Source organism: Pseudonaja textilis, chromosome 3, assembly GCF_049901715.1.
Source record: "Pseudonaja textilis isolate UNSWEBS1 chromosome 3, rPseTex1.2, whole genome shotgun sequence".
Classification (NCBI taxonomy): Eukaryota; Metazoa; Chordata; class Lepidosauria; order Squamata; family Elapidae; genus Pseudonaja; species Pseudonaja textilis.
Genome location: NC_141992.1, coordinates 148,073,759 through 148,088,948, shown reverse-complemented (window position 1 = coordinate 148,088,948; position 15,190 = coordinate 148,073,759). Strand labels below are relative to the sequence as shown.

Below are 15,190 nucleotides of genomic sequence, written 5' to 3'. Positions count from 1 at the left end.
ACTGTATATTATTTTTTTCATTTTTTACTTTATAAAACATAAAGGCTGATAGGAATCTTACCCAGTCTTCTCCAGTTACTCCATGAATCGCTACTGTAACCTTTTATTTTCCAACTCATATGGAAAATACACGCCAGTTAATGTCTTTGTTTTATTCCAGATTTCTTTTCTTTCTGTACAGCCATTTAAATATTCTTTTATGGAAAACATGTATTAAGTATAGTAATTATAATATAGACATTAAGATTTTTCAACTGCTTGAACCTACTGTACATTAACAGCCATTATTTTACATTGTCATAATGATTATTGCAAAAGCAGAAGAGATCATTATTAAAAAGAACCCAGTGCAATTTGGATTATCATGGATTTCCTTAATATGTCGACTATATTGAGGAATATTTAATTAATACAAATACATAATGTAGTGTTTTGTTTTTTATTCTGCATAATGGTATAATTAGATTTTTAATGAAAGTCATCCATAAAGATAAATGTGTGTATAATTTGAAATTCAGATAACAGATAATCAGAGTTGGAAGGGACCTTGTAGGTTATCTAGTCCAACCCCCTCCCAAGCAGGAGACCCTACACCATTTCTGACAAATGGCAGTCTAATCTCTTCTTGAAAGTCTCAAGTGATGATGCTCCCACAACTTCTGAGGGCAAGCTGTTCCATTGGTTGATTGTTCTCACTGTCAGAAAGTTTCTCCTTATTTCCAGGTTAAATCTCTCCTTGTTCAGTTTCCATCCATTATTCCTTGTCTGTCCTACAGGCACTTTAGAAAATAACTTGACCCCTTCCTCCCTGTGGCAGCCCCTCAAATATTGGAAGACCTCTATCATGTCTCTCCTGGTCCTTCTCTTCACTAGTCTAGCCATGCCCAGTTCCTGTAACTGTTCTTCATATGATTTAGTCTCCCTAATCATCCTGGTTGCTCTTCTTTGTACTTTTTCTAGAGTCTCAACATCTTTTTTATAATGTGGTGACCAAAACTGGAGGCAGTACTCTTGGTGTGGTCTTACTAAGGCTTTATAGAATGGTATTAGTACTTCCCTTGATCTTGATTGTATCCCTCTGTTAATACAATTTAGGATTGCATTAGCTTTTTTGGCTACTGCTGGCTCATATTTAGCTGGTTGTCCACTAAGACTCCAAGATCCCTCTCACAGTTACTGTTATTGAGCCTGGTTTCACCCAGTCTATATGTGTACTTTTGGTTTTTCTTACCTAAGTGTAGGACTTTACTTTTCTCTACATTGAATTTCATTTTGTTAGATATGGCCCAGTGTTCTAGTCTGTCAAGATCCATCTGGATCTTGAGCCTATCTTCTTGGATGTTAGCTATTCCTGCCAGCTTAGTATCATCTGCAAATTTGGTAAATTCCCCTTCTCTTCCCTCATCTAAGTCATTAATGAAGATATTAAAGAGTACTGGGCCTAAGACGGAACCTTGTGGCACCCCACTGCTTACTTCCCTCCATGTAGACTTAGACCCATTAAGGACTACTTGTTGTGTATGGTTTGCCAGCCAGTTGTGAGTCCATCTAGTGGTGGTGCTATCTATTCCACTTTTTTCTAGCTTACTAAGAAGTAGTCTACTTCTTGTGGTCTACTTTGTCAAGTGCCTTGCTGAAATCTAAATATATTATGTCCACAGTATTTTGCTGGTCTACTAATTTAGTCACTGTGTTGAAGAATGAAATACGATTGGTTTGGCATGATCTATTCTTAACAAACCCATGCTGACTGCTAGTTATTACTTTACTTGTTTCTAGATGTTGGCAGATCTGTTTTTTTATTATCTTTTCCAGTATCTTCCCGATGTTAGGCTGATTGGTTTATAGTTTCCTGAATCTGTTTTTTTTTCCCTTTTTTGAAGATGTGAACCACATCAGCTCTTTTCCAGACCTCTGGTAGTTCCCTGGTGCTCCAGGATTTTTGAAAGATATGGTGCAGTGGTTCTGAGATGACCTCTGCCAGCTCCTTTAAAACTCTGGGATGTAATCCATCAGGCCCCAGTGATTTGTGTTCATCAAGATCAGACAGTTGTTCTCTTACTATTTTTTTTGCTTATTTTAACTTTTATTTCTGGTCTGTCTTTTACAGTTATGTTTTTGTTGGGTTGAGCTATAGTTTCTTTTTGCGTGAAGACCAATGCAAAGAATGAGTTAAGCAGTTCTGCTTTCTCTCTGTTGCCTGTACTTCCTTGCCAACTTCTCCCTTTAGTGGACCGACTGTTTCCTTGATTTTTTTCTTGTTATTTATATGTTGGAAGAAACTTTTTTTTATTATCTTTGACTTTTGTTGCAAGTCTTTGTTCGTTCTGAGCCTTTGCTATCCTGACTTCGTTTTTGCAGGTTCTGGCTATCTGCTGATATTCTGCCTTAGTTGTATGTCCTTCTTTCCATTTCTTGTACTTGTCCTTTATTCTTTCAATTTGCCAGAGAAATCTTTGTGCAGCCATGCTGGTTTCTTCTTGAATTTCTTGTTTTTCTTTTTCAGTGGTATTGTGCTGGTCTGGGCTTCTATGATCATACTTTTAGATTTTCCCAAGATACTTGAGTTGTTTTTCCCTTTAGGATTTTCATCCATGGAATCTTACCCAAGTTCTCTCTGAGTTTATTGAAATCAGCTCTTTTAAAATCCAAGTCTCTGGTGTCATTATGTTCTGTTGCTTGTGTTTGTGTTATGTTGAATTCTAGTATGACATGGTCACTCTCACCCAAGGTTCCTGCAATTTCAACTCCCTCTATCACTTCTTCTCTGTTTGTAAGAATTAAGTCCAGCATGGCTGTCCCTCTAGTTTCACCCTCTACCTTTTGGACAACAAAGTTGTCAGCTAGTTTGGTTAGGAACTTATTTGATTTCTCACTTGGTGCAGAGTTAGTTTTCCAATTGATATCAGGATAATTGAAGTCTCCCATTAGTATTATTGTGTGTCTCCTGCATATGTTTGTTAGTTGGCTGGCAAAAAGGACATCTATTTTTTCGGCTTGATTGGGTGGCCTATAATATACACCTATGGCCATGTCATTCTTTTTTCTTTTATATTGACCCATATGCATTCTAGGAGGTTTTCATCTTTGGTTTCATGCATTTCTGTAGTAGTATAATGGTCCTTTACAAACAGTGCAACTCTACCTCCTCTTTTATGGGGTCTGTTTTTTTTAAATAGTATCTTTCTACCAGTATGTTCCAGTCATGGATTTCATCCCACCAAGTTTCTGTTATTCCAACTATATCATATTTACTGTTAAGTTTGGAAAGAAGGGAGGCCACACCAGAGCTTCAGTCATAACACACACTTTATTCATGGGAATAAAGGGGGCTGTTGCGTCTGCAGCTAACAGTAGACCTACCAGCGAACAGCAGCTGGCTTAACCTAGCAGTCGGCTTTTATAGCCGACTGTCGAAGGGAGCCAGCCAATGGGGACTAAGAACGCCCCCGTAAGAATTGCGGACCTGATGGGGAACTGGTGTCAGCCCCAAGGACATAACACCCCTTCCCCCCAGATACGAACATGAGTAGTCTTTAAGGTATGAAGGCGGTTTGTGTTGCCGCTCTGATCGTCTTAGTTCGGGCGTAGGAGCGGGTGGCACAGAGTTCGGGACAGCGGGGATTTGGTCCCTTGGAAGCTGTCCAGCCACCCGACCTTGCTCGCCGGTCGCCGGCCGGGTTGTCGAGTCGCTGCGGTCTCCCGGTGCGGTAGGGGAGCTGCTGGGAATGGATGTTGATTCTGTGGGATGGTCGTGGTCAGCCGTCTGCTCCCTTGGTTCGGTTGGTGGAGGCAGGTTACTCTGAGTGTCCCAGCTAGGTGCCGGATGCGGTGCCTGGAATGTTGCTGTGGTCTCTGGGTCGGAGGTGGCGTGCTCGTTCTGCCGGCTCCTCAACTGATCCAGGTGCCTTCGCCAAATGCGCCCGTCTTCTAACTGGACGTGGTACGACCTGGGCCCCGTGATGGCCACGATCCTGCCAGGTACCCACAATGGGTCTCCCGCGGAATTTCTGGTGAAGACTTGATCCTGTAAGACAAAACTCCTGACCCTACTGTTAGACCCCAGGGGTGTATCTGGGCAATAGTGAGGGTGCAGCCTGTCTAGTATTGTCCTTAAGCGTCTGCCCATCAGTAGCTCTGCCGGTGACTTGTTTGTGACTGTGCACGGTGTCGAGTGTTGACTTATAAGGAATCTAGAGAGTCTGGAATGCCAGTCATCTTGGGAGAACCTGGCGAGGGCCTCTTTGGTTGTTCTGACTGCTCGTTCGGCCAACCCATTGCTCGAGGGGTGAAAGGGAGCCGTTAGGATGTGCCAGATGCCTAGGTTGGTGACATACCGGCTAAAGTCTGTGGACGTAAATTGAGGACCGTTATCCGACACAATGGTATCTGGGAGGCCGTGTGTGACGAACAAACGAGTCAGTGCTTGGGCGACTGCTCGTGTGGTGGTTGAGAGAAGGAGTGCCACATCGATCCATTTAGAAAATGAGTCGACTACTATTAGGAATGTTTTGCCATGGAATGGGCCGGCCAGGTCGACATGTAGATGGGACCATGGTGCGTTGGCGTTTTCCCATTTGGTGGGAGGGGTTACTGGGGGTGCTGGCCGGGATTCTTGACAGGGATGGCAGGAGCTTACCCATTTTGCAATTTCGTCGTCCATGCCCGGCCACCATACATAGCTCCGTGCCAACGCCTTCATTTGTACAATGCCGGGGTGCCCTTCATGTAATGCCTTCAGGACAGGTCTGCGTAGTGACTCTGGAATGACAACTCTGGTCCCCCACAGCAGACAACCCTGTAAACTGGAAAGTTCCTGTTGGCGGACTTTAAAGGATGAAAATTTGTTAGACGGGTTACTGCCCGGCCACCCCCTCCGTACCCAGTCCAGGACCTGGGCGATCAGTTTGTCCTTCCTGGATTGGAAAGCAATGTCTCTTGCAGTGATTGGAATTCTGAACTCACTGGTGTCAAAGATGGTGTGGACTGGGGCCGGATCCTCCACAGGCGTTGGTAGCGGGCACCGGCTGAGGGCGTCTGCATGGCTGAGATTCTTTCCTGGACGGTGCACTAACTTGTATGAATATGCTGCCAGGAATAAAGTCCATCTTGTCATTCGGGGAGACAAGACTTGTGGTGTTTGCTTTTCTCCGGAGAGAAGCCCCAACAACGGTTTGTGGTCTGTAACCAGTTCGAAGTTGTGCCCAAATAGAAATTCATGAAATTTTTTGACAGCTGCTACAGCAGCTAGGGCCTCTTTGTCGATTTGGCTATAGTTGCATTCTGTCGTTGAAAATGTTCTAGAGAAGAACGCAATGGGGGCTTCGGACCCGTTGGGTAGTCTATGACTTAATACGGCCCCAATTCCGAAAGGTGAGGCATCTGCTGCCAAAACTAGCGGTAGGTTCTGGTTGAATTGGATCAGTACAGCATCTGAAGTGAGGAGTGACTTAACTGCCCTGAAAGCGTATTCCTCTTTGGGTCCCCAGTGCCATGGAACATTTTTATCTAAGAGTCTATGTAGTGGTTCTGCCACTGATGCCTTGTGCGGCAGAAATGATGCATAGAAGTTCAGCAGGCCTAGGAAGGCTTGTAGTTCTGGTTTGGACGCCGGTGTGGGCGCTTTGTGAATGGCCTTAACCTTTGACTCTACCGGGTGTATGCCAGAGGCGTCTATTCGGTACCCGAGAAAGTCCACCTGCTTAGTGGCTATGGTGCATTTTTCTTTTTTTAGTTTGAGGCCATGCTGTCTGAATCTGTCCAACACCCCTCTAACTCTGAGGAAAAGCTGTGTTCTGTCCCAGGCGGAAACCAAGATGTCATCAAAGTACGGAACCATGCCAGGGAGGCCCTGTAGGATCCGTTCCATTAACGACTGGAATATGCCCGGGGCGACACTCACACCAAATTGGAGGCGCTTGCATCGGAAGGCCCCTCTATGGGTAACAATGGTTTGCAATTCGGCCATTTGGTTGTCTACAGGAAACTGTTGGTAAGCCTGAGACATATCCAATTTGGCGAATATCTTTCCGGGTTCGAATGTGTGCAGTAAATGCTGGATTACTGGCACTGGGTATGCGCTAGTCTGTAAATAGCGATTTATTGTGGTCTTGTAATCTGAACACATCCTTATACTACCATCTTTTTTGAGGGGTGTGACAATAGGTGTCTCCCACTTAGCAAAATCGGTGGGTTCGATGACCCCTTGTTTTAACAATTTGTCTAGTTCCGCATCCAGCTTAGAACGCAGAGCGAATGGCACTCTCCGTGGTTTCAAACGGATGGGAACTGCCTGGGGGTCCACTGAGAAAGAAATAGGTGTGCCCTTGTAGCACCCCAATTCATCGCTGAAAACGTCAGCGTAATCAGAGAATAGTGAGTCAGTGTCAGAGGACGAGACAGCATGGACCCCCGTTAAGTTAAGGCCAAGAGAGGGGAACCAATCCAACCCCAAAAGACTAGGAAGGGCACCATCAACTACCACTAATGGCAGGTGTCCTTTAAAGGTTCTGAATTTGACTAGGAACTTGCCTGTTCCGATTACTGGAATGTTCTTCCCTTGGTAGTCTCGTAAGGATAGGCAACTCTTCTGCAGCTGTTTCCTGGACAGGCTGGGACGTATCTTCTTGAGCGTGCTCCATGAAATAATCGAGAGCGCTGACCCGGTATCGACCTCCATTAGGCAGGGTTTACCTTCTAAATGAATGGAGAGTTTAATTTTATTGGGTGTTAAGAAGGTATGGTTAGCTTGATAGCATGTAAAACAGTTTTCTACTTGCCTGGATGGCCCCGAGGGGGCGTAAGATGGTGGCTTTTGTGGAGCCACATGCGCTGCCTGGCACACCCTAGCGATGTGTCCTCTTCTGCTGCAGTTGTTGCAGGTGGCACTTTTGAACCTGCACGTTGCTCTGGCATGGGGACCCCCACAGGAGAGGCACAGCGGGGTGTGCCTAGGTGCGTTGCCTTCTCTTGGTCTAGTTCCTACCTGTGGCTGCTTGAATGGTTTGAGACGGTGCACTTCATACTGCTCGATGGGCTCTTCTTCGATCACTGCCTCCTCAGAATGTACAGTGATTGGATTACCTTTGGGGGTGCTTCCCTGTATTTCAGCCGCTGATTGTATTGCCAATTCTGCAGCCAGGGCTTCCTCGATGGCTTGTGCTAGATTGAGGTCCTTCCTTGCCAACAACCGCCTCTGTAGTCTTGCATCCTTGACCCCGCAGACAAGTTGGTCCAGGAGCATGTCATCAAGGTAGCCTTTAAATTCACAGTGCAGGGCTGCGGTTCTGAGGGCTGCCATATATTGGTTTATGGTCTCTCCCTCCGCTTGCTTCCTCATGCGAAAGGCGAAGCGTCTCGCGATCTGTGACGGTTTTGGCGAATAATGATTGGAGAGGGTCTCCAGTAGCTCAGACCATGGGACATTCTTGAGTTCTCTTGGGGCGAACAGTGCTGTTGCCGTGTCAAATACAGTGGCCCCGCAGTAGCTCAGGAAGAAAGATTTCTTTTTGTTGTCTGTAGCGTCAGCCAGGCCCACAGCATCAATATAATGGTTAAAACGGTTTTTATAAGAGTCCCATTTATCTTCGTCAGGTTTGAATGGCTGGAACGCTGGATTCGCATTCATGACTGGTTCAGCTTTCGGCAGGTAAAATAAGTCTCACTGGGAATACAGGCCCTGGAAGGGTAGCAGCTACGGTTTGTAGTGCTGTTAACGAGTGTTCAGCTTCTGAGTTCTCTCTGGGTTGTACAGGTAGCAGCTGCGCTCGCAGTGCAATTCAGTCAGGTGATTCAGCTCGTGGAATCTCTCTGGGTTTTCTCGCTCTCCGCAGCCTTGGCGGCTGGAACAGACGCTATAACTGACGCCCGTTTAAATTTCGTGCCCTTACAAGGGCGAGGCGGCGAGGCTGCAGCTGCGCGCTGACAGCGATTTAAATCTCGCGCCTGGATTCAGCGGTCGTGAGCGTCGCGCTGGAGCTTCGCTACACGCAATTCTGGCAAGTTTGTAGCTGGGCGGCTGAGGCTCTCAGTGCCCACTCTCTTGTAGCTAATTTGTGATCTTGAGCGGCTACACGCTCCGCTTCGATTTCCTCTCAAATGGCTGACCGAGCTCTCAACGTCGCGGCTACGGTTCAGCGCTTCAGATTCGTGATTTCAGCTCTTGTATAGCTGCTGGCTGGCCAGATCCCACCTTCATCGCCAATGTTAAGTTCGGAAAGAAGGGAGGCCACACCAGAGCTTCAGTCATAACACACACTTTATTCATGGGAATAAAGGGGGCTGTCGCGTCTGCAGCTAACAGCAGACCTACCAGCGAACAGCAGCTGGCTCAACCTAGCAGTCGGCTTTTATAGCCGACTGTCGAAGGGAGCCAGCCAATGGGGACTAAGAACGCCCCCGTAAGAATTGCGGACCTGATGGGGAACTGGTGTCAGCCCCAAGGACATAACATTTACCTTCATGTATTCATAGTTCAAGTTCACCCTGTTTGTTCCCCAAGACTTTGTGCATTTGTATATAGGCACTTGAGATTCGAATGATACAATTGAATTGTGTTTTTGTTGATTCTTAATATTATCTACAAATGATTAAATGGGTATATGCAGATTAAGTAAGTCTTTTTGGTAATTCTGCGAATGTCCTATTTTTAAAGCCACCAAGAAATTATCTTCAATATTAGAAATGTCAAAAAACATTGTTACCCAGGCAAGTGATCTGGGCCAGTAAATATCAACATATCTATGGTTTCTTATTGCAAAAAAAAAAAAAATTAATAGATCAGTGATAGGTATTTTGCATGTTAAAGCAAAGTGTTCTGTGTTATAATGCTTTTAATGAATGAACCATAATTTGTGCTAGCTATTATTTAACAACTCTGAATTTTCCAATCAAGGATCAGATACTTTATCAATAATCTGTGCTCATACACTTCATTAATGAAGTTTACTTTCCAAACCCTGACAGTTAAAGAGAGAGTTTATGAACACACTTTTATCGGTCAGGCAATTAAGAGTTTAGAAAAAGGTCTCTATATTTAATGGCTGAGAGGCTGTAATTTTCTACTTGAATTTGCTTTAAAACAGATGTTTTAGCAATCTGTACCAAATAAACAATACATATGATGATGTTAAATCAGAATGAACATTGTAATAAATTCTTTAATCTATTACATAATATTAATATTATGTTAAAGCATTTAAAGCCACCTTAAGGAACTATTTTTTTTTCCTAAGAAGAATCCTAAACACATCTTATTGAAACCTGTTTATCTTGCATAATTTATGAATAGTTTTACTCTGAACAGGGAATGTAATGAATTGGGGGTTAATTTGGTTCAAGTTTGCTTAAAGCTTTACTTTTTCCATTGCAGTGCTTGTCCTACTGATTGTTACAATGAGGCGACGGAAAAAAGAGCCTCTTGTTTTAGACGAAGAGAGAGATATCAGGGAAAATATAGTCCGATATGATGACGAAGGAGGTGGAGAGGAGGACACCGAGGCATTTGACATGGCTGCTCTGAGGAACCTCAACGTCATTCGTGATACCAAGATCAGGAGGGATGTGACTCCAGAGATCCAGTTCTTGAGCAGACCATCTTTTAAAAGCATCCCTGATAATGTTATTTTTCGGGAATTTATTTGGGAAAGGCTAAAAGAAGCTGATGTGGATCCCTGTGCTCCACCATATGATTCCCTGCAGACATATGCATTTGAGGGAAACGGTTCAGTGGCTGAGTCACTCAGCTCTTTAGATTCGGTCAGTTCAAACTCTGATCAGAATTATGATTACCTCAGTGACTGGGGGCCTCGTTTCAAACGGCTTGCAGATATGTATGGAACTGGACCAGAAAATTTGTATTCATAGCCTTTGAACTTTTTTATGACAATGCACTAAAGGAAAAAGGAAAGAGAAACTCAATATCTGGACTAAGAAAAATTTGTAAATATTTCTCCATCTTTTTTTAAACTTGTTTTTTTTCCTTTCCTTTTCTTTTTCTTTGACTCGGTGAAGCTTATCTTCATTAGAAAATTGCCCAAGGAACTGCACTGAACAACAAATAGTGAGCATCAAATGGCATTTTTGGTAAAATTAAGATGCTTGGCCATATACAAATAGATAGCAACCCACATATCTCATATACCTGCAGAGGCAATTAACCTCTAAGAGCACTGTAGTCTGTGACCTCAATGAGCCAATGATACCCTGTAGATGCCTTCTGAGTTTTGCTGGGTTGAGACTTCAGAGTCTCTGCTTAGTGGAGGAAAGGGGAACAAGTTCATTTACCATTTAAAATAGTATTACAATATATTGTATACTATTAATGCAAGGTTTCATCTTTCATTTGCAGTGTTGCATGCAAGTTGCTGGCTCAAAACAATCCAACACAGTGACTTCTATTTGTTTAAAAGGCTACTAAGTCCAAAAAAAAATCTGTAAATATCTGGGTAATTCTGAAAATAGACTGTGGTTCCTGTTCTAAAAATCTGCAAAATATGCCATTGCCTTACTACAATTGTTTGCAGGAAATGTCAGTTGAAAAGATGGGAAGCGATTCTCACATTTTTGTGATGCCTATGTAGGTTTGGGGGGGTGGGGAAAGTTGCTGTCTATATATTGATTATTATTAATATTATGTCTTCTGATTCATACAGGAGAACTTTTTTTATTTTTTAAAAAATAAAATGTTGACATGTAGAGGTATGTTCCTTTTGGAGTTCTGATCTCCACTTACATTCAGGTTTGTTATATGCATTGTGGTGTTAAATGCTCGGGATCATGCTGTTTTTTTCCTCCAGTCTCAGCTACATGAAGGAAATGAAGCATGGAAATAGAGAAATTATAGTAAAGCAATTGAGCTCGCCATTCATCTCTCCAAGAGGAACATTGCTACAAGGACACATGGCTGTCATTGTTCTTCTGAGCCATTACAATGTCTAAGGTTTTGAATAAAATGTTTGTACTTTGAATTTTCAAAAGAAGACTACAGATGCAGCCAGGAGTGTCTCTAATAGAAATTGTAGTTTTTCAAGGTCATCTGTTCTATGTGCTTCAGCAATTTAAACAAACCTGCTCCTTCTATCAAATTCCCTACCTCTTTGCTGCTATGGAATCACAGAAAAGTACTCTTTTACATTTCTTTCATATGTTAAGCAGCATGATATGATTAGCACCAATTCTGTCTTCAGATCTTCACAAGACACATAAGCATTTTCCTCCAGGGAGGTCACTTCATAACATATCATTTCTATAACGGTTCAGGTGTGCCAAACTTGAAGGATGACTACTAAAGTCCATTAAAATAATATTAGGGGGGAGTTTTGATGTAGGATTTCTTAGAATATGACAACTTTTATGGTTCAGGCAATATTTATATTTTAGCTGTTACTAGAAAATAAGACATGGATTGAAGTAGAATAGTGCTTTATTTTAATACTTTATTTTATTCTCTCTCCCTCCCTCCCTGTCTTCCACAAGGACCAGTTTTGAAAACATTAATTACAGCTACAACTCTTGTAACAAAAACTCTATACGATATTATGAACTCCCTAGAATGGAGGATTTGGAGCATGTCCTTGAATGAGCATTTCTGAATCAAGAAGCAAATGTCTTGACTCTTACCTAATACCTAAACTGGTCAAGCCTATTCTTATAGGCAGCTAAACAAATAGAAAATCAAATCAGGGAGAGGTTGCTAAAATTCCTAATGTGTTCTGAAGCACTTTTTAAAAAGAATGATAGGATTTGTGCCCCTTCAGATGTGATTCCAAAAGATTCAGAGCACACGGAAACATGAATGTCCATGACCCTTTAAAGCAGCCACATGTTTTCCTCAAGATTGTGTGGTAGCTTGATATATATGACTTACAGACAGGTACCATATTTATACAAAGGGATAGTATCAAGATCACGTGAAGCATTAGTCCTGCTTTATGCTCCATTGTTAAGACTACACTTACAATAGTGTGTCTGGTTTTGGTCACTATGATACAAAAAATATATTGAGATTCTAGAAAGAGGGCAGAGAAGAGCAGCAAAGATGCTTAGTGGACCAGAAGCTAAACCATATGATGAATGATTGTGGGAACTGGAAATGTGTAGTCTAATGAAGAGAAGGACTATATCAGTTTTCCAATATTTGAGGGGCTGTCTCAGAGGAGGGGACTCAACCTATTATCCCAAGCATCTGAGAACAAGGCAAGAAGTAATAGATGGAAGCTCAGCAAAGAGAGATCCAACCTAGAATTAAGGAGGAATTTCCTGCCGGTGAGAGCAATCAGTGGAAAGGCTTGCCTCAGAAGTTGTGGATGGTCTATTCACTGGAAATTTTTAAGAAGAAATTGGACAGCCATTTTTATGGAATGATATAGGTCTCCTGCTTGAGCAGGTAGTTGGACTAGAAGATGTCCAAGCTCCCTTCCTGAATAACTCTGTTATTCTGTACCTCAACAAACTCTCAAGACTATTTTGAAATCTAGTCCAAAATAATATTGGCCCTTTAAAATTTAAGAATTTTTTTTTATATAAAAGCCATTAATATAGCTGGAGTATTACACAGGTTTATTCTCTACTTACTAAACTGGAAAGAACATATACAAAAATCAGGGCACTGTCAGAGAAATTTGTGCCTTCACCTAGAAAGTTAAGTAGCACAATAGAAAGGCTCATCTGACTTTTTGAAAACCTAGGTTGGAGAATGTACTTTTCAATATGAAATGGTTTCTTTTATACAGTGATTGTGATGGACGAATCTAGAATGCATCAATAACAGAAGGGAAATCACCTTAAGGTTTTGTAATTCTTGCAGCTCAGCAGTATCAATGAACTACATCCAAGCGGCCTTCAGCTTCATTAAAGAATAAAGTTTGATCATGCAGAAACACAATTATTTACCTTGGATAACTTTTTTGTAGACAATCATTGTTTCATTAGTATACATTATATATATATTTCAATAATAAAAAAAAAAAACCTGTCAACTGTATGAAACTCAATAACTAATTGATCTGCAGGAGTTATGTAGCTGTTGTATGACAAAATCTTGTAAAAAATATCACCTTGTTATTAGAAAAAATATTCTAGTTCAGTACCAAGATCCAAAGAACTATGCAATTAACTTACATATCTACATATTCAAGGTGAAGTTTGGCATGTGCTTCTCAAAAGTATGTCATGTCATGTCATGTGGCAAACTCGAAGTTAAACTCAGGGGACCTTCAAAACTGATTTCTTAGCTGACATCAATAAAAAAAAAAAAGAAGGAAAAGCCCATTGAGCATAGTCAACAATTTTGAGAATCTTTAGTTATGTCCTGTGTACTCTTACTTGGTCACACATTAAAGTATTAAAATAAATGTATAAATATATAAATAAATAAATAAATACTTTAACTTTAATAAAGTTAAAGTATTATGCTGAACTGGAATTATTTCTAGGGAGACATGCATAGAATTATACTTTTAAATCTGTGTTACTCTTGGTCAATATACAGTATTTGCATTTAGATTTTAATGTATCAATTCAGAGTAAGCCACTATAATGTACAAATTTGCCTCTCTTATTCTTTTTTATATAAAGCTGTATGATATTATTTCTATAAAATATTGAGAGCATTATTGTTTTTGTTACCCAATCTATACTACCTGAAACATAAAAACCATTCCATGTTACCATTGGTTTTCCCTCTCACATACTTTCCTTCATTACAAATATTGGGAAGTTTTAAAATTATTCAGGGGCATAGACCTTGAATGGATTCTGTAACAGATAATTCCAATTTCTTACAAATAGATACCATTTCCAAGTATTCCAGATTCATCCATTGAAATGAGACGGAAATTGCTCATAAGTGAAGGATCCCTGTATGATCAGTTTGTGCACCTATAGCAATTGTTAAATTGTGGTGCTTGGCTACATGATGTGAAACCAGTTTTATAGATCTGATGAGTGATTATCAATGCAGTGTGCAATTTGCATTATCTTTCTTGGTTTGTTGTACATCTTGTTATTTTGGTATGCCATAATGGACATCCACAATTCTTGTAGCAAAATCAATTTCTGACCTAGTCAAAAATTATGCATTAGATATTAACATATTACCACAGTGTATCAACAGATGAACTGTTAAACTGAAGTATAAGTAATATTTGTGACTTCTGCTGATATTAATTAGACTAAAACTAGCTATGGTTTTGTATACGATCACTATGTTTATATTTCGTCTTGTCTCGTTTTTCAGGATTGTCTATTCCACCAAATATCTACATTATTCTATAATTTTTTTAAAAAAGTGTGCAAGCTTTGCAATTTATTTCACATGCAACTTTTGTTTACATACAGTATATGTTTGAACAGTTGTACATCACATTCAGTTAACATTTGCATATTTATACCCAACTTTTTTTAAAAAATGTGCACATTTTTGTGCAAGTTATGTTTTGCTGAGACTTGCATTGCCAAGTTTGAGCATGTTCAAAATCTGAGAGCTAACTCCATTGGATTAGTTCGCTTTACAATCTGGGCCAAAGTCACAATTTCTAATGCAGATCCTTGTAATATATAACAGAATGAAAAAATTCTCCTCTATTCTTCAAAATGTACTTTTGCTAGCCATATCATGTTTTTTTTAATGTTATTTTCCTTTGTTTCTATTCCATTGGTAGGGAAAAATATTATGTAATTCCATTACATTGCTGGAATCAGTGGCACTGACGTTTCCCATTCCTTTAAAAAAAAGGTTCTAAGCCATGATATGTTTAAAAATGGCTGATGAAAAAACAGTAATCTGGAGTTTGCATGCAATGCTTGTTCATAAGCAATACTTTACAAATTACAGTTACATTACAAATTACAAAGGCTGAGCTCACACAGGGTGTTAAGCTGTACTCAAATGTGTGGTATCTCGCTCAAAAATAGTAACTGTGAGAGGGATCTTAGAGTCCTAGTGGACAATCATTTAAATATGAGCTAGCAGTGTGCTGCAGCTGCCAAAAAAGCCAATACAGTTCTAGGCTGCATAAACAGAGGGATAGAATCAAGATCACATGAAGCGTTAATACCACTTTATAATGCCCTGGTAAGGCCACACTTGGAATAGTGTATCCAATTCTGGTCACCATGATGCAAAAAAGATGTTGAGAAAGTGCAGAGAAGGACAACAAAGATGATTAGGGGACTGGAGGCTCAACTACAG

General features: G+C 40.9%; 1 protein-coding gene across 1 annotated transcript in view; it reads left to right on the top strand.

Annotated features, from left to right (window-relative positions):
- Positions 1 to 14,217, top strand: part of CDH7 (cadherin 7) — a 120,623-nt gene extending 106,406 nt beyond the window's left edge. Inside the window, exon 12 of the mRNA XM_087931026.1 lies at positions 9,371 to 14,217. Coding sequence (XP_087787152.1) covers positions 9,371 to 9,864 — 494 coding nt within the window. The 3' untranslated portion in view covers positions 9,865 to 14,217. The remainder of the gene's footprint in view (positions 1 to 9,370) is intronic.
- Positions 14,218 to 15,190: the final 973 nt, after the last annotated feature.